Here is a 24,557-nt window from a genome sequence, read left to right on the forward strand (position 1 = left end):
ATATTCATTACGATTGACTGTCACTGGCCAAGAGTACTTTGCAATTAACTTTCATTTGTGTCGAATCGACTGTGGAAATAAATGGCCATTGTCGCGGTCAGAAATGCACAAGCGAAGAGACGCGCCCGTCGGCGCCGAATGCATTTAGAAATCGGGAACAATCACGCGGAGAGCTGGCCACTCGAGAGCGTCCATTATCCTCGAATTATCCGGCTTTGTTTAATCTCGTCCCATCGAAAGATAGACGTCAAAGGCTAGTTTGGTAAGCCCGCTTCAACTATGTTTTGAAACGCGTCAGAAGTGACTCGGTGCGATTTGCAGCGACGTGGATTGTCTCGCTCGGTGGAAAATCCTTTTAAGGTCGGTTCCCATCGGTAGCCCGGTTAGGCGCATCGTGACGCGTTCGACAAGAGGCTTGCTTGTTCTCAGTGTCGCCAGATGAGGGGAGGGAGCACGAATCGAGGGGAAAGAGTTACCCCCTCTCTGCCAGTACCGGAGTATGCGCGACAGAGACGGAACGCGTCACGTGACCGGGCCACGGGGGAAGCGTGGGGGAATAGTGCGGTAGAAGGGGAAATTAGAGTGGGGGAACAAGTCTTGATCTGGCGACACTGTGGCTCTTCTACTTGCGTCCAAGGACGTTGCACTCCGGCAGGAAAACTACTGGATGCGATTTCGCTCGAATATCTCTTTCGCCGAAGCTAACGAGAATGATTGAATCCGGATTGTTAATCGGATCCTCGGCGACGGGATAACCAACTCCAATAACGCCAAAGAAAACAAGATTGATCGGATCATAGAATCGTTTATTGAAACCTCTGTAGCGCGACATAAAAATTGGCGATATCCTCTCAAATTGATTTTCATTCGATTCTGTTCCAATAATTTCATTCGGACTTTCAGTCTTCGTTTCTGGTTTAATTGCCACGCTAGAATCATTACCAATCCCTTAATTTTATTCGATCGATAACATCCTTCAACGCTAATCTTACAGCCAATCGTACATTTTCCTGCGAACATCGAAATTTCCCAAACAACAAGAAACAAAGACCAGATAAAGATTGATTTCTTATCCAAAGTATTTCACAATAAATTGTGGCAAAACAATCGTGTTGCCAAACAGTTCTGAAGTTTCAGTGTTCTACAAATCATACCTTTATCTTCATTGTATACAAACGAAATCCCCGATCATAAAACAAAAGCAACCATATCCACCGAAAAGAAATCTTGCTAATCTAGTGTCCTCGCACGTAAGGCACTCCCAGGTTTATCGAAAAAGACGCTCGTCGAAGAAAAATGTTCTTATCAATATCTCGTTATCTAGTTAACAAGTTCATCGATTCTTGGTGGTCGCGACCGTTTATTCTCGCGCAATTAAATCGCAACTGAATTTTTCTCGTTTCTAGATTCCTACCTGGTAAACCTCTTTCGAAATCCGTTACGCTGCGCGACCGTTTACCGAATCGGGCTTGGTTCGTCTACGTGTTCCACGGATTCTGTTTTTAACGCTTCTATCCTCCCACGCGGGCAGTAAAAAGGTCCACACGACGATTTTATTGCTGTCGGTGAAAAAAAAAAACAACCATAAATTAGCGCGACAACTGTTTCAGGATCTAGGAGAGCCATTTTAGAACCAGATGAACGTCCTGCGCTCCAAATGCGGGAACCGTGTGGGAAAATCGGTAGCCAGATGTTAGGAGTGTTCTTCCGTTTAGGCCAATCTGAATTGTACGTAGACATTTCAAACGTTTTTACCATTGGAAAATGTAAGGAGAACTGTATTCGGTATTATAGGTCTCAACTTCTCAATTTTTATTTCATTGAATAGATTAGTTTGATTGTATCAATAGCAAATGCAATAAAAAATTTTTATTCCCGCAGGAAACGTCTCGTTCCCGAAGGAATCGCCGACGTAAGCAGTATCCAGCGACGTGGAAAAATCGATCTAACTTTAGCGAACCGTGCGAGTCACTTTCTCACCGGTGACAATAGCGCGTTCGAGGTATAAAAAGAGGTGATCAAGAGCCGATCGAAGGAAATCAGGTCATGCACGTTTTGCCCACGGCGAATTGATTCGATACCACGAGTCGTCCGATCCCTGGACAATTCCGGATTGGTCGGGACGGGGTTCTGTGTTGCTCCCTTGCCCACGTGGGACTTTCGTCGTTCTCTTTTATCTCGCCGCCATTGATCACCGTGCACGCGCTGGGACGTCAGGCCAATCGAACTCGATTTTATTCCACGAAAATTCATTTATTCAGATTCCAATTGACTCGGTGCAGTGGCGAATAAATTCCCACGGAAGCACATTTGTTGAACGCAAGCTCTGTACGCTAAAAATAACTGGTTGATTAAACATTTGTCCAGGTATAAAAGACCCACCGCGTTAGTAAAAAAAAACGATACTGCCGAGGGAGGGATTCCATCAGGAACGAAAAGTGTGGGCAGGAAAATTGAAAGGATATGTTTCGCTTTCGAGGAAAAAAGGATTATTTCTCGTTATAGTGCAATGATAAACGTGGAATAAAGGATATTCGACTGGCGCTGGCATTGTGCAGGAGCAATCGGCGAACGAGAAATCGGATGGTACAGCTCCGAGCGCCTTGAAAACCGTCGTTTGTGCGAACCGGTTCACGGAAACGCGGACTCCTCGCTCGGATTACGCGGAAGTGGAACACGTTACGTTCACAACGTCGCGTAACAGGCAAAAGAGAAATTTTTATCGAGCGGTTTATTCCCCGTATAGAGGGAAACACGCGGCGTACTTTCTACGTGTTAAAGTGCTGTGTACATTCAGAGCAACAATTTCAAGATAGAACCTACAGCCGAGCGTACAAAACGCTAATTAATTAAGGATCCCTGCACGGAAACCAGGATACCAAGAATAAGGTTCCACTGCAATAAACTGCTGCGAGACCAATGGTAGAAAGCGATTATTATCCAAGAAAATTTACTGAAGAGGTTCAGCATACCGCAGTGCAATTACGTGCAAATTCGAAGAACGTTTCGACAGTAGCGGCTCAAGTCGAGTGGAGGCCCCAAGCGGTACAAATTTTGGGACCCTCAAACTCAAGTTAGAAATAAAACTTGCAAGAACACTATAAACGCTTTGTTTCTACGACATAAAGGACTTCGTGTCCTCATGGCTTCGGGGAATGTTAAGATTGTAGAAAATTGTTCACGTTTAACCCTTTGCACTCGAAGCAATTTTGACTCCAAAACGAAACCATTCTTCCGACCTAGAATATTTCCCTCCTATAGATTATTTTTACATACAAAAATGGTGCAATTTACTCGTACAGTACTGAAGTGTTCAATAATTTATTAAGTACAAACAAATTTAATAAAGTTAAATATATTTTGAATAATGATACAGCAATTTTTAGTAGCGCCTTACAGTCGCCATTCGAGTACTAAGGGTTAATAATCCACTGAACTGCATTCGCGTACCGGGAATTGAATTAATTTCATTTGGCAGAAATTCTCCAATTTCTCTTTCGAACGCGCTCATCAACGAGAAAATAAAAGGCCCGACATCGAGCATACAGGTTCCCCAACTACGTCCAATTCGAAAACCTTGGAGAACTGGCACGAGTCGCAAGAACTGCGCAAATGTAACACGTGGGACAAGAATCATCCCGTGTTGTTGAAATCGATGATACTTTAGAAAGGGACTCTTCCCGCTTAGGTCGAGCGCCGACGCAATTAGGTTCATCAATAACTAATTCGTCAGATTCTTTTCGAAACTGGCGACTCTAGTTCCGTAAGTTTCACACGGGCGAAGACTATAAGCTTGCTATGCACTTTAGAGCGCGCGACGCGTGCATCGGCGTGTGTACACTTTGTAAAACATGCATCTGTTTCAGTATGCGGCGCATTACCGATTCTTTTTGGTTTGTCTCGAGGCTAGATGATTGAACCATCATCTGTGCAAACGGTGATGCCAAATAATAATGAACTGCCAAATAGTAATGAATGGCGCGTATTCTGAAAATAACAAGATCGAATTTATTCCTATTCTGCGTAATTCCAGTAACTGTAAAATAAGAAACCGGTCGTCCGTTGACCGTGGTAGGTGGTAGTGTTAAAAATGTATTCTTTGCCGACACGTGAAAGCCAGAATCTATTCAACGAGTTACGTCAGAAAATTTCAATATCGAGCACACCGTTTCGTAAAGCAACGATCCGATATTTCCATTTAAATGGCTTCGTATCGTTTGCGCGAAGCGGTGTGTAAAGAACTGATTTCTGCAGCGAACAGAGTGCAATATTAATGCATCGCGACGCGTTTCGCCGTGAATAGGGTGGCTGCTGGCTTTAGGCTTACGGTACTCGACGTTGCTGCCGGATAAACTGCTGAAGGCATTCTAAGAGTCCGGCAATTATCGATGAGTCAGCTAAGAACTCGTTTATATCGACGACCACAGGCGTGCGCTCGTCTCGAAACCCCAATGGCGTTTCGTCGCGAAATGAAATCGAACGATACGAAACGAAACGGAACGCGTGCGTGCTCGTCGGTTTGCTGTAGAGGCGCTCGCGCGCCCGTAGATCGTTCACCTGCGTGTTCGCGCGTCTCCGTTTCCCCGTTACGAGGGATCACGCGATCGCGAGCCAGCGAATCGGCTCGCGATTCTCATCGCCGCGCAAAAACCGGTCCTCCCGCGGCACGATTGCCGCGAACCACTTCGAGCACGCTCCGAGGAAAAACGCGCAGACGCTCCATCGGCCGCAATGTGCTCGCGTGGGATTATGATAATTCCTCTGTTATGCACGCTCCGCGCGAACGCACTCGCGCCGCGCCTCGGAAGACGCGATGCACCGTCTTCTTTCATTCCGCTGCAACCGTCGCGATCTCAACGAATGACGATTGTTCCTCACTTATAAAATCATCTGGGGACCTGAATGCAGGCGAGCTTCCATGCAATAGACTTCGAGATGCCACGAAACTTTTAGAAAATTGAACCCGAGTGCTATAGGTCCTAGGTGCAACAGTAATGCGTTGCGATGGAACCTCGATTAACACGTTGAACGCCACGTCAGCCATATGTGGCTGACGCAATTATTTGTGCAGGTTTTAAAATGAATTTTTACGTTCGTATTTTCATTGTACTAAACTTAATTAGGATCTGTAACATGCAAGAAAGTTGGAGGATTACTCAGTATCGTACACTTAATCTTTTGCAATTTTTATTTCATTAAATAACTTACTTTGATTTTATGGAATTTTTGGGGTTTCTAGTTTGGCGTTCAAAGTGTTAAATGGGACTTAGGTTCGCTAAGACCTCGATGCAACAAAAGCTAGGTGCAGTAGAACCTCGATGCAAAGGAACCTCGATTAAATGGAATTTAGGCTCGCTAAGACATCGATGCAATAAACGCTGGGTGCAATAGAACCTCGATGCAATGGAACCTCGATGCAACGGAACCTCCATGCAAAAGAACCTCGTTGCAAAGGAACCTCGGTGCAAAGGAACCTCGGTGCAAAGGAACCTCGATGGAAAGGAACCTCGATTAAATGGAATTTAGGTTCGCTAAGACCTCGATGGAACGGAACCTCGATGAAATGGAATTTAGGCTCGCTAAGACCTCGATGCAACAAACGCTAGGTGCAATAGAACCTCGATGCAACGGAACCTCGATGCAAAGGGACCTCGATGCAAAGGGATCTCGATGCAAAGGAACCTCGATGCAAAGGAACCTCGGTGCAAAGGAACCTCGATGGAAAGGAACCTCGATTAAATGGAATTTAGGTTCGCTAAGACCTCGATGGAACGGAACCTCGATGAAATGGAATTTAGGCTCGCTAAGACCTCGATGCAACAAACGCTAGGTGCAATAGAACCTCGATGCAACGGAACCTCGATGCAAAGGGACCTCGATGCAAAGGGATCTCGATGCAAAGGAACCTCGATGCAAAGGAACCTCGGTGCAAAGGAACCTCGATGGAAAGGAACCTCGATTAAATGGAATTTAGGTTCGCTAAGACCTCGATGGAACGGAACCTCGATGAAATGGAATTTAGGCTCGCTAAGACCTCGATGCAACAAACGCTAGGTGCAATAGAACCTCGATGCAACGGAACCTCGATGCAAAGGGACCTCGATGCAAAGGGATCTCGATGCAAAGGAACCTCGATGCAAAGGAACCTCGGTGCAAAGGAACCTCGATGGAAAGGAACCTCGATTAAATGGAATTTAGGTTCGCTAAGACCTCGATGGAACGGAACCTCGATGAAATGGAATTTAGGCTCGCTAAGACCTCGATGCAACAAACGCTAGGTGCAATAGAACCTCGATGCAACGGAACCTCGATGCAAAGGGACCTCGATGCAAAGGGATCTCGATGCAAAGGAACCTCGATGCAAAGGAACCTCGGTGCAAAGGAACCTCGATGGAAAGGAACCTCGATTAAATGGAATTTAGGTTCGCTAAGACCTCGATGGAACGGAACCTCGATGAAATGGAATTTAGGCTCGCTAAGACCTCGATGCAACAAACGCTAGGTGCAATAGAACCTCGATGCAACGGAACCTCGATGTAACGGAACCTCGATGCAAAGGAACCTCGATGCAACGGAACCTCGATGCAAAGGGACCTCGATGCAAAGGGATCTCGATGCAAAGGAACCTCGATGCAAAGGAACCTCGATGCAAAGGAACCTCGGTGCAAAGGAACCTCGATGGAAAGGAACCTCGATTAAATGGAATTTAGGTTCGCTAAGACCTCGATGGAACGGAACCTCGATGAAATGGAATTTAGGCTCGCTAAGACCTCGATGCAACAAACGCTAGGTGCAATAGAACCTCGATGCAACGGAACCTCGATGCAACGGAACCTCGATGCAACGGAACCTCGATGCAAAGGGACCTCGATGCAAAGGGATCTCGATGCAAAGGAACCTCGATGCAAAGGAACCTCGGTGCAAAGGAACCTCGATGGAAAGGAACCTCGATTAAATGGAATTTAGGTTCGCTAAGACCTCGATGGAACGGAACCTCGATGAAATGGAATTTAGGCTCGCTAAGACCTCGATGCAACAAACGCTAGGTGCAATAGAACCTCGATGCAACGGAACCTCGATGCAACGGAACCTCGATGCAAAGGGACCTCGATGCAAAGGGATCTCGATGCAAAGGAACCTCGATGCAAAGGAACCTCGGTGCAAAGGAACCTCGATGGAAAGGAACCTCGATTAAATGGAATTTAGGTTCGCTAAGACCTCGATGGAACGGAACCTCGATGAAATGGAATTTAGGCTCGCTAAGACCTCGATGCAACAAACGCTAGGTGCAATAGAACCTCGATGCAACGGAACCTCGATGTAACGGAACCTCGATGCAAAGGAACCTCGATGCAACGGAACCTCGATGCAAAGGGACCTCGATGCAAAGGGATCTCGATGCAAAGGAACCTCGATGCAAAGGAACCTCGATGCAAAGGAACCTCGGTGCAAAGGAACCTCGATGGAAAGGAACCTCGATTAAATGGAATTTAGGTTCGCTAAGACCTCGATGGAACGGAACCTCGATGAAATGGAATTTAGGCTCGCTAAGACCTCGATGCAACAAACGCTAGGTGCAATAGAACCTCGATGCAACGGAACCTCGATGCAACGGAACCTCGATGCAACGGAACCTCGATGCAAAGGGACCTCGATGCAAAGGGATCTCGATGCAAAGGAACCTCGATGCAAAGGAACCTCGGTGCAAAGGAACCTCGATGGAAAGGAACCTCGATTAAATGGAATTTAGGTTCGCTAAGACCTCGATGGAACGGAACCTCGATGAAATGGAATTTAGGCTCGCTAAGACCTCGATGCAACAAACGCTAGGTGCAATAGAACCTCGATGCAACGGAACCTCGATGCAACGGAACCTCGATGCAAAGGGACCTCGATGCAAAGGGATCTCGATGCAAAGGAACCTCGATGCAAAGGAACCTCGGTGCAAAGGAACCTCGATGGAAAGGAACCTCGATTAAATGGAATTTAGGTTCGCTAAGACCTCGATGGAACGGAACCTCGATGAAATGGAATTTAGGCTTGCTAAGACCTCGATGCAACAAACGCTAGGTGCAATAGAACCTCGATGCAACGGAACCTCGATGCAAAGGGACCTCGATGCAAAGGGATCTCGATGCAAAGGAACCTCGATGCAAAGGAACCTCGGTGCAAAGGAACCTCGATGGAAAGGAACCTCGATTAAATGGAATTTAGGTTCGCTAAGACCTCGATGGAACGGAACCTCGATGAAATGGAATTTAGGCTCGCTAAGACCTCGATGCAACAAACGCTAGGTGCAATAGAACCTCGATGCAACGGAACCTCGATGTAACGGAACCTCGATGCAAAGGAACCTCGATGCAACGGAACCTCGATGCAAAGGGACCTCGATGCAAAGGGATCTCGATGCAAAGGAACCTCGATGCAAAGGAACCTCGATGCAAAGGAACCTCGGTGCAAAGGAACCTCGATGGAAAGGAACCTCGATTAAATGGAATTTAGGTTCGCTAAGACCTCGATGGAACGGAACCTCGATGAAATGGAATTTAGGCTCGCTAAGACCTCGATGCAACAAACGCTAGGTGCAATAGAACCTCGATGCAACGGAACCTCGATGCAACGGAACCTCGATGCAAAGGGACCTCGATGCAAAGGGATCTCGATGCAAAGGAACCTCGATGCAAAGGAACCTCGGTGCAAAGGAACCTCGATGGAAAGGAACCTCGATTAAATGGAATTTAGGTTCGCTAAGACCTCGATGGAACGGAACCTCGATGAAATGGAATTTAGGCTCGCTAAGACCTCGATGCAACAAACGCTAGGTGCAATAGAACCTCGATGCAACGGAACCTCGATGCAACGGAACCTCGATGCAAAGGAACCTCGATGCAAAGGAACCTCGATGCAAAGGAACCTCGATGCAAAGGGATCTCGATGCAAAGGAACCTCGATGCAAAGGAACCTCGATTAAATGGAACTTAGGTTCGCTAGGACCTCGAAGCAGTAAAAGCTAGATGCAGTAGAACCTCGATGCAGTAAAATCTAGGTGCAGTAGAACCTCGATGCAGTAAAATCTAGGTGCAGTAGAACCTCGATGCAATGAACCACGACAACCCGAGGAGCCGTATGCAAAGAAGTTCGGATGCGACAGTCACCGCCGCCGCGGAGCCTCGATGAAAGTGAGCTAACCTAACGTTACAAATCTTGGATTGCGGACAACAACGCCGCGTTGCAACGCACTTGCGGGTAGAACCTACGTTGCAACAAGAGCTCGTCGCAAGCTTGATGATATCAGGAAAAGATTATATCAATCACGCTGCATAGCACACGGCCCGGCAACCGCGGAAAACAAGCATCGGTAAGAGTTCGGAGGCTTGTACCAAGCCCCGTTTCTGCGTCGTCGAATCATTCTCGAATGATTCGAATCGTTGAGCTGGGTAGCGGGAAACGGTCGGCCGTTCCACTACGAGAGAGCTGGCCATCAAGGCCGTTCATTCGCATTGCTCGACAAACGGCGTGTAAGTAAGCGAGAGAGAGAGAGAGAGAGAGAGAGAGAGAGAGAGAGACCTCGTTCTGTTGTTCAAACGACGATCTGTTCTGGCGAACGGTACACGCGCGAAACGTTTGTGTTTGCTCCGTACACGTGCGATTAAAATAACCACGGTGTGAGAAAAACATCGCAACGGTGCGTCCCGTGCACTTTAAGGAAACGCAGAAACCTCTGGTAGAAGATGTTCTATTTATAATAGTTTATCTAAGCGGTCGAACGCATCGCGGATTACTCGAAGACGGGTGGAGAGGGGCTGCGCTTTCCTCGGGGATCCGTGCTGCAACGTACTGCGTCGTACTGCACCATAGCGCACCATATATTGTGCTATACTGCATCGTATACTGCACCACACTGCACCACATTGCAATCCCAACCCACTACGCGGCGAATGCGTCGATTAAATTCGTATAGAAATTTTTCTAATTTTCTTTGTTTCAAAAAATTCCAAATTCTTGGATATTCTTCCATATTTCTAGAACAGCCCAATAATTTTTCTTGTTGCATTCGATTGACGCCTACAAGCCCAAAAAACCACCCCTGAAACTCTTCCAATTTGTACCTAATGATTCATAGAGATCCAATGATTCAGTAGATCCTCCTTTTGTCCATCTTTTCCCGATGAAGCAACGCGCTCATGGAAAATCCTTAACGTCTCTCCTTCGCATTTCGTTATCACGAATTACTCATAGCGTTACGCAGATACAATTGTCTTTGTTGCTATTTCCGAGCACCGTCTCCAACAGATAAATCGGCCGATAACGGAGGAAGATCGCGTGTCTCGCGACCGAGTCAACCTGCGCCGTCCGTGTTTAGTAAATATACTATTTGCCGAAGTTGTTATGCACTGTTTACACGGTCCACCTAAAGATAAGAGAGTTCCTCGGCATTTTCCGTGCGCCGACGTGACCATAAGCGGGAGCACACCGATTCCCCGCTGGGACAAATAATCCGCGTTAATCGCAAGCAAATAGTCATCGGTGATAAAGTTATATCGGAACCGCTCCCATTGATTCGCTTATCGCGTCCGGTTCCGCGACCATTTGTCTCTTTTCGGGAAGATCGAGAATACTACCCTTGCTAGAAAATATCCGATCGAAATCCTTTACAGGGTGTCCCAAAAATGTATTTCCTTGCAAGGGATGATTCCTGACGTCATTTCAAGTAATTTTTTTCTTTACGAAAATCTTCTCCGCGGCTTTGTTAAGGAGTTATTAACGAAAAACACGGACCAATCAGAGCGACGGATACAGTAGGCAGATTCTGACTCGAGCCAATGCCAACGCCGCACTCTGCGGGAGCTGTCGCCGAGCCTGATTGGTCCGTGTTTTTCGTTAATAACTCCTTAACAAAGCCGCGGAGAACATTTTTGCAAAGGCAAAAATTGCTTCAAATGATCTCAGGAATTATCCCTTTCAAAGAAGTACAACATTTTTGGGACTAATTTTCGGTCTTCGAAGTGTTCTGCATACGCAAAGAGATTAAAATTATTTAAAAAATGGATTCCTCTAAGTGGCTTCTATTTCCTGCAACGGACGCACACAATTTTTATTTTGCATGAAATTCGGTGACCGGACCAACTGTTTTGGTCCCTGCAGATTTTAATAAAAATTCCGTTGGCACGAGTGTGACGATGTTAAAATTAATTTTCACGCATCCGAAAACGAATCGATCAGAGGGACAAAGGCACGATCACCGTTGCCGAACAGGTGTCCCGTGACCCACAAATACGAACGGGGCTGACTCGAGAAGTCAGCGAGCCGTGGACTTGGAAAGCTCGCCAACTATGTCGCTCGATAAAACCAGTTGCATGTCTCTCCGTGAAATTGAAGCGAAAATAGACCGGGGATGAATGGACGGACTCGATTTCGCTGGAGGAAACGGGCGAAATGGAAAACCCAGTACCTCCCCCAAAGATAAATGATCCTATTCTTGTCTCATACTTTATCTCATTCTACCACCCCTCGCAAAAAATGATTCAATTATAATTACGATCACTGCGGATATTATGCATATGTAGCAAAAACGGGTAAAACAATAAAGAGCACAAACACGTTATTTTCCTACGAAATTGTTAACAGGAGAAATGAATTTCTATTTAATTTTCTTCTCTTCTAAATGATACATAAAAATTGTATTTCTCACAAAGAGCCGCAGTGATAATAGAGTTATTTAGTCGTATTTTTTTAGAATTATTTCGGGAAAAAATTGCACGAACTTCTCGGCTAGTTAAAATTGGAAGATAGTATTTCAATTGAAAGATATCAATGGAATAATAAATATTCTTTAGTGAAATAAATTCTTCAAATCGAGAGCGTTTTATTTGCATCCAGTGTCGCGGAATGTCTCCCACGTATCGACCACGTTTCAAGCAGCTACACGACTATTAGAAATCGATTATGGAACTCACCTTGTTGGAGCTGTAATTTATATAGACACCCTTGAGCTCGTCTTCGGTGGACAGTTCCGTGTTGGGGCTGTTCGGCGGGCTCTTTGGGCTGCAACAACAAGATTTCACACGGTTTACACAATTGCCACCACCCAGTGCATCGCAAACAGCAATGTAGAATCGCAACGTAATCAATGAATTCGAAAAATTCTCGACAGTCTTATTCATCGATAACTTTGACGACTTTGCATCGGTTGACCTCCGTGGATGATACGATACACGTTTCCACATTTTTACGCTTTTCTGTCCATCATTCGCACCGAACTGCGGAGATTACGCGAGCCTCCGTTATCAGTGCTCCGGGAAGGCTCCGGAAATAAATGTTCAAAACTTTTACACCAATGATTAGAATAGTCACGAGTAGACTGCGACGTTATGGCAACAAAGTAGCTGTGACTTAAAATGGTAAAAATGTTGAAGGAATTAAAAACTGCTATACTTCCAATCTATCAAACCTATCACGAAGGAAAATAAATTTTCAATCGACTCCAGTCCGTTGTGATTCAGATGGAAAATTTCTCATGAAAATCCATTAATGAAGAATAGATTTAACTGAGAAGTTTAATATAGAATTCAGCTTTCTATCGATCTCTGGATCAATTTCTTTTTTAATTGAAAATTTGGGGAGTTTATAGTGATTATTTGTTGTAGGCCATTTTCAGGTATGGAAGTCGCTATCGTCACAGTTTCCAGGCCCGGTCTGAGATCTCGAACGGCGATGACCTCATCAAACATCTGCGTCGCTGGCTCGCAAACCGAGAAACCGCGGACAACCGTCGTTCCTCATTCGCGAGAGGTTCCAAGAAGGACGAATCGAGTACGATAAACCTCGAGGCAGGAGTTCGTTACCCCGATAATCTGAAAACTCGATCGTTCTAGTAGGATAATTCAACGGTAACGCGCGCGCGTCGCTTATTTATCGTGACGTTGATGCACGCCTAATCACGCCTGACCTTGGAGGAACGCTATCGCCGAAGGTACCGGGGAAAACTCTGGAAAGAACGGCGTCGCAAATCGCTACGTGTGTTTTCCTCGCGCGAGAAGACGATGCTTGAAATCGTCGACGAGCCCGAAGCGGTAGAGCCATCATTTGAGGCTGAAGTACGCTACAAAACGAAGAGGTTCTAAGTGGTTAAATGGGAGGATAAAGGTCTGGTTTGTAGATCATCTGACAGCACGATACCTGAACGACATCGGAGCAGCACCGATATATTCGTTCCATATTTAATGCGATGCATACATTAACCATCGACGTTATTTTAACTTTCAAATAAACACGTTTCGCTCGACCTAGAACAATCTTCATTGTATTATGCGTACGCGGAGATGGCGGGAATACTGGGTGAAATATTAGGTCATCTAGTGCGGAAATAGTATACAAGTACAAATGAAAAAAGTTGAGGACCGCCACTATTTGTTTCAATGCTCATCTCTATCGTTCAAATGTTTGAGTAAATGCAACTGACTTAGAAAATATTAACCCTTTGCACTCGAAGCTATTTTAACTCCAAAACGAAACATTTCTTCCGACCCAGAATATTTCCTTTCTATATATTTTTGTTTTTTCATGTTATACATACAAACATGATGCAATTTACTCCTACAATACTGAAGTGTTTAGTAATTTATTAAACACAAACAAATTGAATAATGTAAAAAATATTTTTAGTGGCGCCTTACAGTCGCCATTCGAGTGCTAAGGGTTAAAACAGTTTCAGGAACATTGAAAAACCAGCGAAGGAGGTTCAAGGAGGCTAAACGCCAGATGAGGGGAGGTAGCACGAATCGAGGGGAAAAAGTTACCCTCTCTTTGCCGGTACCGGGTTAGTCGCGTGACATTGTGACACATGCACGACAGAGACGGAAGGCGTCACGTGACCGGCCCGTGAGGGGAATAGCGCGGTAGAAGGGGAAATCAGAGTGGGGGAAAAAGTCTTGATCTGGCGACTATGGTCTTTCACAACCTTCAACGGAAGGTAGAGCAAGAAGAAAGTCACGTCCACGGCTGGTAAGAGAGCCGGTTTGTTTGCCCGTTCTGCCTTCCTTCTTTCATCCGGCGGTCCTTGAAGCGAACCAACGCCCACGAGTACAAAGAGACCGGCCAGAAAAAGAACCCCCGGCCCGGAAACCCGGACACTGTGTGCCCCGTGCACTTCGGCATCTCTTCTGACTCATGCAAACCATATTCTTTCTTTTTCCTCTGCGCAGCGACCGACGTTCGTCGGCTACACCAACAGAAACCAGCTTTCCAACGAACTGGCTCCGTGAACTCTCTCGGGCTGCTCGGGTAGGCCGATTTCATAATAGAGCCACTGTTATACACTCCTCGGCCACTCCCCTCTGACAATCTCTGACCGCCGATCGATTCCCCGTTCTCGAGGTCTCCGATTCACTTTTCTTTCACGTTTTCTGTCCCGAAAACGAACGTTTCCGTCGGTCAGCCGAGTCCGCTTTTAATGAGAATTGCAATTATGTCCTCTGAAGTCCCCTGAACTGTAAAGGGGAGTAATTCTTGCCCGGACGATTTCGAATAGTTCGCAAAATTCACGTATTTTGCTGCATAGTATTGAATCAGGGCAAAATCCCACAAGGAATAGGGCTTAATTGACTTAATGGCTTAATATTTACAATATAAAATATTTCAACAGATTAGTTGTTAAAATCATTGCGATAATCTCAATTTAGGATGTTCGAAGGTACTAAACAAATTTTTTCAGATTTTTTAAAGACCCACCTTCGCAGTCAGAGAGTACCGTGAAAACGTGTGCAGTCTAAGTTTATATTGACACTCTAGAACGATATAAAATTGTGCAAGCATGGCGTTTAAAGCATGAACGACTTACGATAATTACAAAAGAACACAGAAATTATTGAATGTGTACAGCAGCTGGGCATCCAATTACCTCTAAGAGCTTCCCAATATTATTCTTTCGAACTACATTCCTGGGCTAAGAAGGAAAAGTGTTGACAATAGTGCCGAACTAAAACGACCTCAACGCACCCCCATCGATGGGAGTGTGACAAGGGTTAGCCCTGCGTGCAGTGTTCAGGGGAAGAGGCGTTGGACAGGTTTTCTAAAAGCCGAAGTTCAACCGTGGGATCTACATAATGGCTCGAGGGACGTCGAAGGCGTTTGTTTTTCTTATCCCGAGGATCTTCGAAGGATGAAACCTTTAGACTGTTTTCCAAGGTGTGCAGGGAAGAGGATCTCTTACCTATCTCTCGGCGTGTCCCGGCGGGACGAGGCCAACGAATGCCTCGCTGATGATTGCGTGGAATCCCTTTGTGCCTCCCTGAGAAGTCGCAGGTATTCCTCGCCGCCGCTGCTGAACGGCAACGGCGTTATCCTGTCAGGTACATGATTCAGTTCCACCCACGACTCTGCGAACAGAAACACGGGTCTCGGGTTATTCACGGTGCACAGGTAGAAGGGAAGCCATTACCCTGGAAGATCGCTAACTATAGAGCGAGGACACCTGAGTCATCGTTCTTCGCTTTTCCATCGATCATTAATATGTGGCTAACCCTGAAACACAATGCAGGCGACGCGTTGGAAAATTAACGACGGAAAAACGGAGGCGCCTGTCGAACGGTGTTTTTTGTTATGCTCTTTACACGGTTCAGTGTTTTCCATTTTCCTGGCTAGATTGAATTTCTTATTTGGTGCTCATGTGGTAAACAAATGGTGACGCAATTTATAACAAAAATCAACAAAGAAAACACAAAACAGTGAAAATATCAGAAGATTTCAAAAATGCTGTTATATTATTTCTAACTTACACACATTTTTCTTTTGCATAAAGATCCGCAGCCTAATTATTATTAGTCGGTGGGTGATTATTATTACGGGTGATTGGCACGTGGTAAATGATAAATCCTTTTGGGTCAGCACTTGTTTCGGTCAACGTCAGGATTACTTGCTGAAGAAGAATTTTTAGTAGTTGAGCAGGTCAGTAAATAGCTGCATCGGCTACTTTAAGAACATAATTTTTGAGTTTCTATACGGAACAACACAATATCGCAAGTTCTATGAATAGACTACTGCCAGATAAAGTCTTTTCAACATCGGTCTTCAATAACACCTTGTTTACTTCGCCAGCAACATTAATGGCAATCAGCTTGGTCTCCGATCACGAACAACATTAGCTGCGAGGTGCATTACGGTGACTCACAGGCATGATTAGTGAAAACAGATTCTACAATGACTATAAAAAGAGTAATTGCGTAAGACGCATTTCACTTCGAATGTCTGGATGTACACGGTACACGATCGTGAACGAAATTCGAGCAACAAGATAAGATCCTGCGTGGAGAAAAATCGAGAAACCGTGTCGATCCTGTTTGGTCATCGCGGAGCAATCCGATTGGATTACGAGAGAAGTTCATGGGCAAGGTCCGTTAGATCTAACGTAGTAATTGCGGATCGTGTCGCGTCACCGAAGACTATACTCGATTGACCCCGGTGCGACGGAACAGAGAACCTATCTTCCGTGTAGGAACGTTGTATGATTGTCAATCGATCCGTGAAGGAATCAATCGCATTGTTCTCGAGGTTGTAGCTTCCGATGAATAGCCGATGACAGAACAAGATCTCCCGAGGAGCCACAGTTTCAAGGGAAAAAACTACCGTTTCCGGTTATTGTACGCTCGTCTATCCGCGGTGCAGAGATTATTGCATAAGGGTAAATTGATCGATCGAATTACGAAAACGTAATGTCACGGAAGTTTACGATTCAATCGCGGCCACGTGCGGCTCGGTACGGTGTCAATCAATCCCCAGCGTTCCTCGCATAGATTCGCATAAATTCGCATGCAGTTTGCTAGTATCGTGCAACACGGCACCGGTGTATCCGGTGATTCATCGCTGGTTTGCTGTGTTTCCTACTTTAACATATAAGATCTTCTTACAATCGTTTGTTCAATATTTTCGGTGAAGACGGAATTTATAGAAGAATCCTGAAGAAATTGTTGGAGTCTCAGATAAGTAAATAGTAGGAAGGATTGCAAGAAGATGGTTCTGAAAGTCCAGAAGAAGTTAGGGCTTCTAAATACAGTGATTTCTCTATATATGTCGTCGAGGCCTGGACGATCAACGTCGCGGAGTTACCCCGCTACGGGAGGCCTCGGGCGCCGAGGAGTGTATACATAACGCGCCTCGGTAAGATCCATGTTGTTGACATGTATCGAGAATTCACTGTAGAAAATGGAAGACTTCTTTGAGTATCCTTTCCGATTTAGGAGAACGTTTATCGAATTGTCGGTTTAATTGTTGAAGATTCCACACGGCGCGCTTGATTTCTCCGAGGAGTACGCGAGCGATTTTCTTCTGCCTCCGATTAGCCGCGTTGCAAAAACGCATTCCCTCTCTCCTGGATAACGCAATCATCGCATCTCGCAATAGTAACGAAACGAGCGCTATGACCGTCATCGATCGGTCGGAAACGCGAGCGGCGTCATCCGGGAACGATCGATTCATTTCAATTCTGCGGGTCGATATGCTTTTTTTGTTGCAGACAGACACCGCGGAAGGAGGGACTCTGCTAATGACTGTCTTCGACGTGTTTCGCGAACTTGAGAAGCGGATACGAGGCGTGTTACGTGACTCTCGGCACGCCAGAATGGTTTTTCTCTCTTTCCCTCGTGTATACGCTATTTTACTAATTAACCACGCGAATCGAACGATTTATTGCGGGAAAGTTCCGAGTTCCCGGAAGGACTGTGATAAGGAAGATGCAACCGCTGCGGCGCCACGCGTATCTGATCGTCTGATTTCCCCAATTGCACAACTTCTCGCGATCGATTTTCCGTTATAGATCTTCCGTTACTATATTGTAGCTCCTTTCTATCGAGTTACGTGAAAAGGTTGAAATTACTCAGACTTTTACTATTAAGAAAATTGATCTATTGATCTCTCTCGCTTCTCTTCAGGTTTCCAGCGTCAAAGAATTTGCGATCAAAGGAGTTAACTTTCGTACCTTCTTCAATCGATTCGTTTGTTTTGCTACTAGCAGATTATAGTTAATCAGGGGTCTGTAATTAACGCCCGTCCGGTATCGAGTGCTTGAAAACGCGACCTCCGCACCGTGTAATTACGGTTCTTCGATTGAGTCCGCTTAATCGAGCCAATTATTTTTCAATTATTTTGGATTAATATATCTTTAATTTGGACCGCTTGACAAACAACCCCCCCCCCCCCCACGCGGTGATTGCATTATTTGAGGAGTAATAAATCCTGACAAGGGATGTCTCTTCTTCCGAGAACGCGAGCCAATGTCGTTTAAACTTCATTGGACGAGCGATGCACTTTTCTTCATCAGCTGCATCGAGGCTGTGCACCGACTTGCACTTTGATATACTAGCTTTATGCTCGTGTCGTATATTTTGCAGGGAATCTCGATGCAGCTCGAGTGGAACGAAATTTTCTTCTCTTCGGGAACGCTCGACGAAAATGATTTTCTTCTGCATCCGTTGCATCGAGCACTGACTTACACTTTGATGTACTAGCTTGTACTTTTGATGCATATGTTGCAGAGAATGTGGATGCAATTTGGACGAGAAGAAATTTGTTTTCTTTCGTCGACACTCTCAGGAAATTAAGTATGGAACAAATCTAAATTAACGCTTTGATTAACACTTGATCAAACTAAAAAATTAACCTTTAGTATAATACATTGAGTAGACTTTGACTAACACTTTATCAAACTAGAACATTAATTTTTATTATAATACATTGCGCCAAGCAAATTTTGTTAGGATTTGCGAGGGATAAGAGGCTAACGAAAGTAATTCCTGGAATAAATTGTTAAATTATAAATTATTAACACTGTGTTTACGAAGCACTAAAAGTGACTACTCTACATTGCGTTGTACAAATAACGAGATTGTAATTATTCATATTTTCAACCATTTTTGCACTCTTAACAATTGCAAATTTAAAAATGTCGAGTCCGTCATTTTGACGGGTCTCGTAAATCTAGTGTTAAATAAATTGTTCCGATTTTGTACCAACTGTGTGGGTACTGGTCTGGTATTTTTGCAGTTATCTTTCCACATTTCCGCTGACAAAGAGGCAGTGTTGTCGCCGGTAATTTGCCCGAATCAATTCGACACATTTGTCGAACCAGCGGATTAAGCAATTACACATTCGCAGGCGGTTGAATCGTTCCGACGGCACAATTTCGGCCCGGTGAATTTAATTATCGAAGCCGAGGGAGGTAATGAGCGCACTCTGGCTGGCATCACCCGCTGCTTTGTAACGCTCGTATCGGGCGTGCGACGAGGCGATAAGCCGCGATACACGGGCCACGACATAAAATACTATGTGTATATTGGCTACCTATCGCCGCGACGATAAATAACTCGACTCGCCTTCGGGGTAATCGACGTTCATTCTTATTCGTGTTTTGTTCTTTGTCGCCTAACGTCAAAGAACTGTTCGCCGTTCACCGCTAAATTAACCTGACACCTGAAAAATCTCTGAAATTAGAGCGACCCTCTACCACGCAGGTACAACGTTAACTAACCTTCTTATGGAGTTACCGTGATCAGACGTTCTTTGTCTCTTTATGCAAGATCTAAATTTTCTTCGTCGATTTTGCAAATGGCAGGAACCGTACAGAAATTCTCCCTTTTCTCAAATGATTTTAGTGAGTTCAAAATAACATAGACATTTTGAAATTCTTTCTATCGTTTCGAATGTTGTCCAGCTATTTTTGCCGTAATGCATAAAATCCGCTATAATCGTTAAACGTCAATGCTTTTATTTCGCGTAAAAGATTAGCGGAAAAGTATGTCGGTGCGCGACAAATAATGCTCGCAATTAAATTTAGATTAAAGCCTCGACTGTGGTTGGACACGGTGCGATAAATTAAACGGCTCCGAACGCTATGAAAATGGTCGTGAAGGCGAATTGTCAGGAGAGCGTCATCGACCTGGATCAAATACTCCATTGTCCCTATGTGCTCACCCGCGAAATGGTGAGGATAAACATGAAGAGGCTGCACCAATTAGCGATACTCTCAAACGTCATTCGGCAGCGTCAAAGATCCCTGGATGCGGCTCCAACGAAGAAAAAGAAAAGAGGAAGATGGAAGAACCAGAAGAAAGAACCCGAATGTACTTGCTACTCGGTCGAAGAATAAAATCGATATCCTCTTCGAAACTATCGATCGGAACTGTTCCTTGAATGACACTGCTTGCTCCAATTTTTGAGTTCGATCATCTAGAATTCCAAGCATCTCGGCAGTTAATGATTCCACGCGGTAATCAAGCAGCCCGTAAGCCCAGGGAGCCGGGAATGCAGTCGAAACAGGAGCGGGTAACGCATGAATGATAGAGTAGCATTAGCGAAACTAGTTTGCAAAGAGCGAAGTAGTCCGTCGCGATGGCTCTGTGAATTTATGGTCCCGATCCTCGCAAAGTTGAAACGCGATAAGCGTATTAATTACGCCTGCGCCTGTATTCGACTTTACAGCGCGTGAAAATCGTGTGGATGACCGGCTAGAGCAAGCTGGGTGCAGCTGGAGCAACGAAGCCACGCCCACTCCGTGAAATATAACAGTTTTTCACTGCAGGTAGAGCTCCCCTTCTGTGACGAATTTGTAATTTCAATTTTTCTGCGATCTATTTATAGCTGCGACTTTATAGCGAGCGTGAACCGAACATTTCAATTGATAGAGGAATGAGTGTACTGTGGGGCATTGCGCTGACTCCCGGAGCAACGAAGCCACGCCCACTCCGTGAAATATAACAGTCTTCCACTGCAGGTAGAGCTCCCCTTCTGTGACGAATTTGTAATTTCAATTTTTCTGCGATCTATTTATAGCTGCGACTTTATAGCGAGCGTGAACCGAACATTTCAATTGACAGAGGAATGAGTGTACTGTGGGGCATTGCGCTGACTCCCGGAGCAACGAAGCCACGCCCACTCCGTGAAATATAACAGTCTTCCACTGCAGGTAGAGCTCCCCTTCTGTGACGAATTTGTAATTTCAATTTTTCTGCGATCTATTTATAGCTGCGACTTTACAGCGAGCGTGAACCGAACATTTCAATTGATAGAGGAATGAGTGTACTGTGGGGCATTGCGCTGGCTCCCGGAGCAACGGAGCCACGCCTACTTGTTCACGACAGAACCGAATAAGTGAAATACAAAACTATGAAGGCATTGAAAGAATCAAGACTACTGTTACATTATTGTTGACTTATTGAAATTATCAAAAGAAGAAATACATTTTTATTTAACTCTTGTTTCCCGACAATTGACTTGGAGAACTCTTATTCTGCGTAAAGATCAATAAAATCACACAATAATCTATCACAGAGAGAACTCCTCCGTGTCTGACGTCACGTGGCCCTCGAGGGTTTGTGCGTTGATAGCTTTCTTTAATTTGTGAAATACGAGGAAAGTTTTGTGTCTGTAAAACTTGGTACCAGAGTCTACGAGATAGTTGAGGCGAGGATTCTACCGAACAGTGTGATAATATCGGCTGTTAGGGGAAGATAAAGAGGGGACACTGTCGCCGGGATGAACGCACGAAAATGACCAGGAAACGTCACGTGCCACGAAATCACGGCGGGTAGGTGGCCTTAATAAATTGAATTAAGGTCCGCCAACGGGCGTTACGGTTAAAAATAGACGCAAACGTGTCCCCCTTCTTCTCATCGGTCCGTCATTTCAATCTAACGTTCTCCTCACCGGAGGCGTGATAGGCGACGATATAACAGAGCACACAACCATCAAAGGCTGTCCATCAGCAAGAATTATCTCTGCTAAAAATACGAAGAATACTCGGCTTTGTCACTGAAACAAATTGTATGAGGGATAGAAAAAGAACTTGTTCTTCTTAATTAGGACTATCGTCTGGCAACACATTTATGTTAATTGCAAGAAAAACTTTCAGGGATCGATTTCACCCCCTTGGAAGTGGATTTGGGCAGAAAATAAATTGAATTGAACTTTTTTTAAGTAAAATACCGTTTGGAAACAGAAGAATGTAGAAAGAGCCCTCGAGGGCAACAGCGGCAATTGTCCTGTCCTAATGGCCGAGACGCAGGTGCAACTTTTGAGTCTCGTCTGGCGAGCTCCGTACTTACACAATAGCCGTGAGTTGAGTCACGTACGAAGAGGTAGGTGGTTGCCTAGCGATCCTGGCCTCAGGTCAACTTTGTCAGAGCGACAGTCAGTCCGAGGACTGACGTCAGCTATACGTAGGCTCCTGAGGATTGTCACGTAAGCATAGGCTCTGCTTATCACGGCTGCGCGGTGCGTGGCCCTCGCTCCCGGAAGAGCAACATTCTTCAGGAAACGATAAACTTTCGCCCTATCAAGCGTCCGGTCCGACTCCGGAGGTAAAATTAGGCGACCTAAAGCTGGATCCTCGGGGGGACAATTTTTCATACTAACCCCTGTCGATGGAACATGATCGGAGTTTTGCTCCGGGGAGTCGTCCAGTGCCCCTGGGAGCGGCCGTCGGGGCAAATCACGTTACAGTAAGAGGAGAACCAGGTTTTTCTATTTTGGGACGTTCCAAAAAATTCTTGCACACAACTCCATGTTTCTATATTAACTCTTTGCATTCGATTGTCTACTCTGAGACGCCACTAAAAATTATTACACCATTATTCACAATATTTTTTACATTATTCACCCTTAACGGTCCGGAAGTATCTCAAGCTGACTTACCGCTGGGTCCAAGCTATTTTTTGTACGAAGAGAAATTATGTACTACCGATTTTTATATAAAATATTGCAGAAAAACAATGATGAAAATAGCAAAATGATTTTTGCCGCGTATATCGCGGCATTGGACCGTCGAGGGTTAATTTGTTAAATTGGATCTTTTTCTTATGCATAATCTCCAAGTGCAAAGGATTAATTTACATTTACAAAAATATGCACTGACGCTATAAAGTCATCACTGAACATCGTGGAAAAATTGTGATCAAATGAAGAAACTTCGACCGGATGTTCGACGAAACGATTTCCAAGGGAGAAAGACAAAGAGAAAATGGAAAGGATATTGGCACGTGCAAAGTCCGGCGTTAGGGTATCGAACAATTGGGTCAGTGTCCCGCGGTTCATTCGAACCATGGGTTCTATTTACACGGACCCGAAGAAACGTGGCATCCGGCCAAGTTCAGGGACACTGTTGTCCGACATTCGTGACTGTTCCGAGTATTGTCAATTTTCCAGCAGCATCTGCTCGGGAAAAATCGTTAGGAGAGAGAGAGAGAGAAAGAGAGAGAGAACAGAGACGTGATCAATGTCAGGGAATCGACCACGACGTTATCGAGTGATTATCTAGTGACGCAACGTTTCCCTTCGTTATGCAGCTGCAAGAGAACAGGTATCGGCCGCGTGTTTCTAGCTGCGATTAATTATTTATTCGCAACAACAAAACAAAGTAAGAACAATGGAAAGTTGTTGGTCATCGTTACGCTTCGAGTCGTGCCCGTGCGAGGCAACAAACCAACGAATACATTGTTCCATTTATTGATGTATGAATATTAATCCCGCTTTCACGTTATTTGAACGCAAGTTGAAGAGTTGAAAAACATTCAATGGGCAGATTTTTTCATTCTAGGAGAAATCGACGGTGAAAATTGATCGGTAGTGGCGAGTAAGCTAATGGACAGACATAATGCCTGCTCGCGGCTAGTAGAATTCAGACTCCCGTGAACAATAGTCAATGAAGACCTTCGGACAGCTGAAGATTCCTTTCTTGCATCCACTTAGCATTTAGAAACACGCGCGTCTTCGTGTGCAAATGTTGCTATTCAACGCCGCGACGTTCAATTAGCATCGAGTCAAGTAACTTCGTCCTTAAAAAAGTTACTGAACCACGTTACAACCATTTCTGGTTATTTAACAAACGAATTGCTGGACTGCGGAACTTCGTGCAAAATAAAATTGTGCATCGATGGTAACAAACAGGAGCCAGGTAAAAAGTTCTTTCTTCAATTAATAATTTTAGTAGCCGTCGCGGTGGGGATACGCTTTAAATTTATTACGATATAACATCACGGCCTTTTTATTTCGAAATAAGAAAATCGCTATCCCCTCTTCTTCTTCTTCGAAAGCCGTATGATTGTTGAATATGATTTTCTAACAATTTGTTGAAAGAAAATTTGTATTCATTGTACATCTTTTGCTTTAGCGTTTAAATGCCGATTACTGGAGAACAGAATTTTATCTGAGTTTAAAAAATTAATACGAACGTCAAGGGGTGAATAATCGCAGTATGATCGATTAATTAGAATCACACAATGTAAGAAAGGAGAACGGTAGCTATTCGCAGCTGATTCTAATAAACGGGCGATTATAGGAGGGAATCGGCCGTGGCGGATTATTTATAGGACATCATGAAGTTATCGGTTATTCCAGCAGTGCCGACGCGTGGATTCCGCCGAGATTCAAATGTCAGTCGATGGTCGTGATCGTCTGACTGTGAAGACTCCCTAAAAATCGTAACCATGGTTACTTCAGGATGTTTAGATTCCCGAGGTTCCGCCGAAGAAACATAAATAAAAGCTATTTTATCCGTCGGTCTTTCCCCCTAT

General features: G+C 44.8%; 1 protein-coding gene across 1 annotated transcript in view; it reads right to left on the minus strand.

Moving 5' to 3' along the window:
• Nucleotides 1-24,557, minus strand: part of Bnip3 (BCL2 interacting protein 3) — a 34,115-nt gene that overhangs the window by 8,142 nt on the left and 1,416 nt on the right. Inside the window, exons 2-3 of the mRNA XM_076795301.1 lie at nucleotides 15,212-15,377; nucleotides 11,958-12,045 (exon numbers count right to left, since the gene is read on the minus strand). Of these exons, the coding sequence (XP_076651416.1) occupies nucleotides 11,958-12,045; nucleotides 15,212-15,377 (254 nt within the window). The remainder of the gene's footprint in view (nucleotides 1-11,957; nucleotides 12,046-15,211; nucleotides 15,378-24,557) is intronic.

Source organism: Halictus rubicundus, chromosome 10, assembly GCF_050948215.1.
Source record: "Halictus rubicundus isolate RS-2024b chromosome 10, iyHalRubi1_principal, whole genome shotgun sequence".
In the NCBI taxonomy this organism is placed as follows: domain Eukaryota; kingdom Metazoa; phylum Arthropoda; class Insecta; order Hymenoptera; family Halictidae; genus Halictus; species Halictus rubicundus.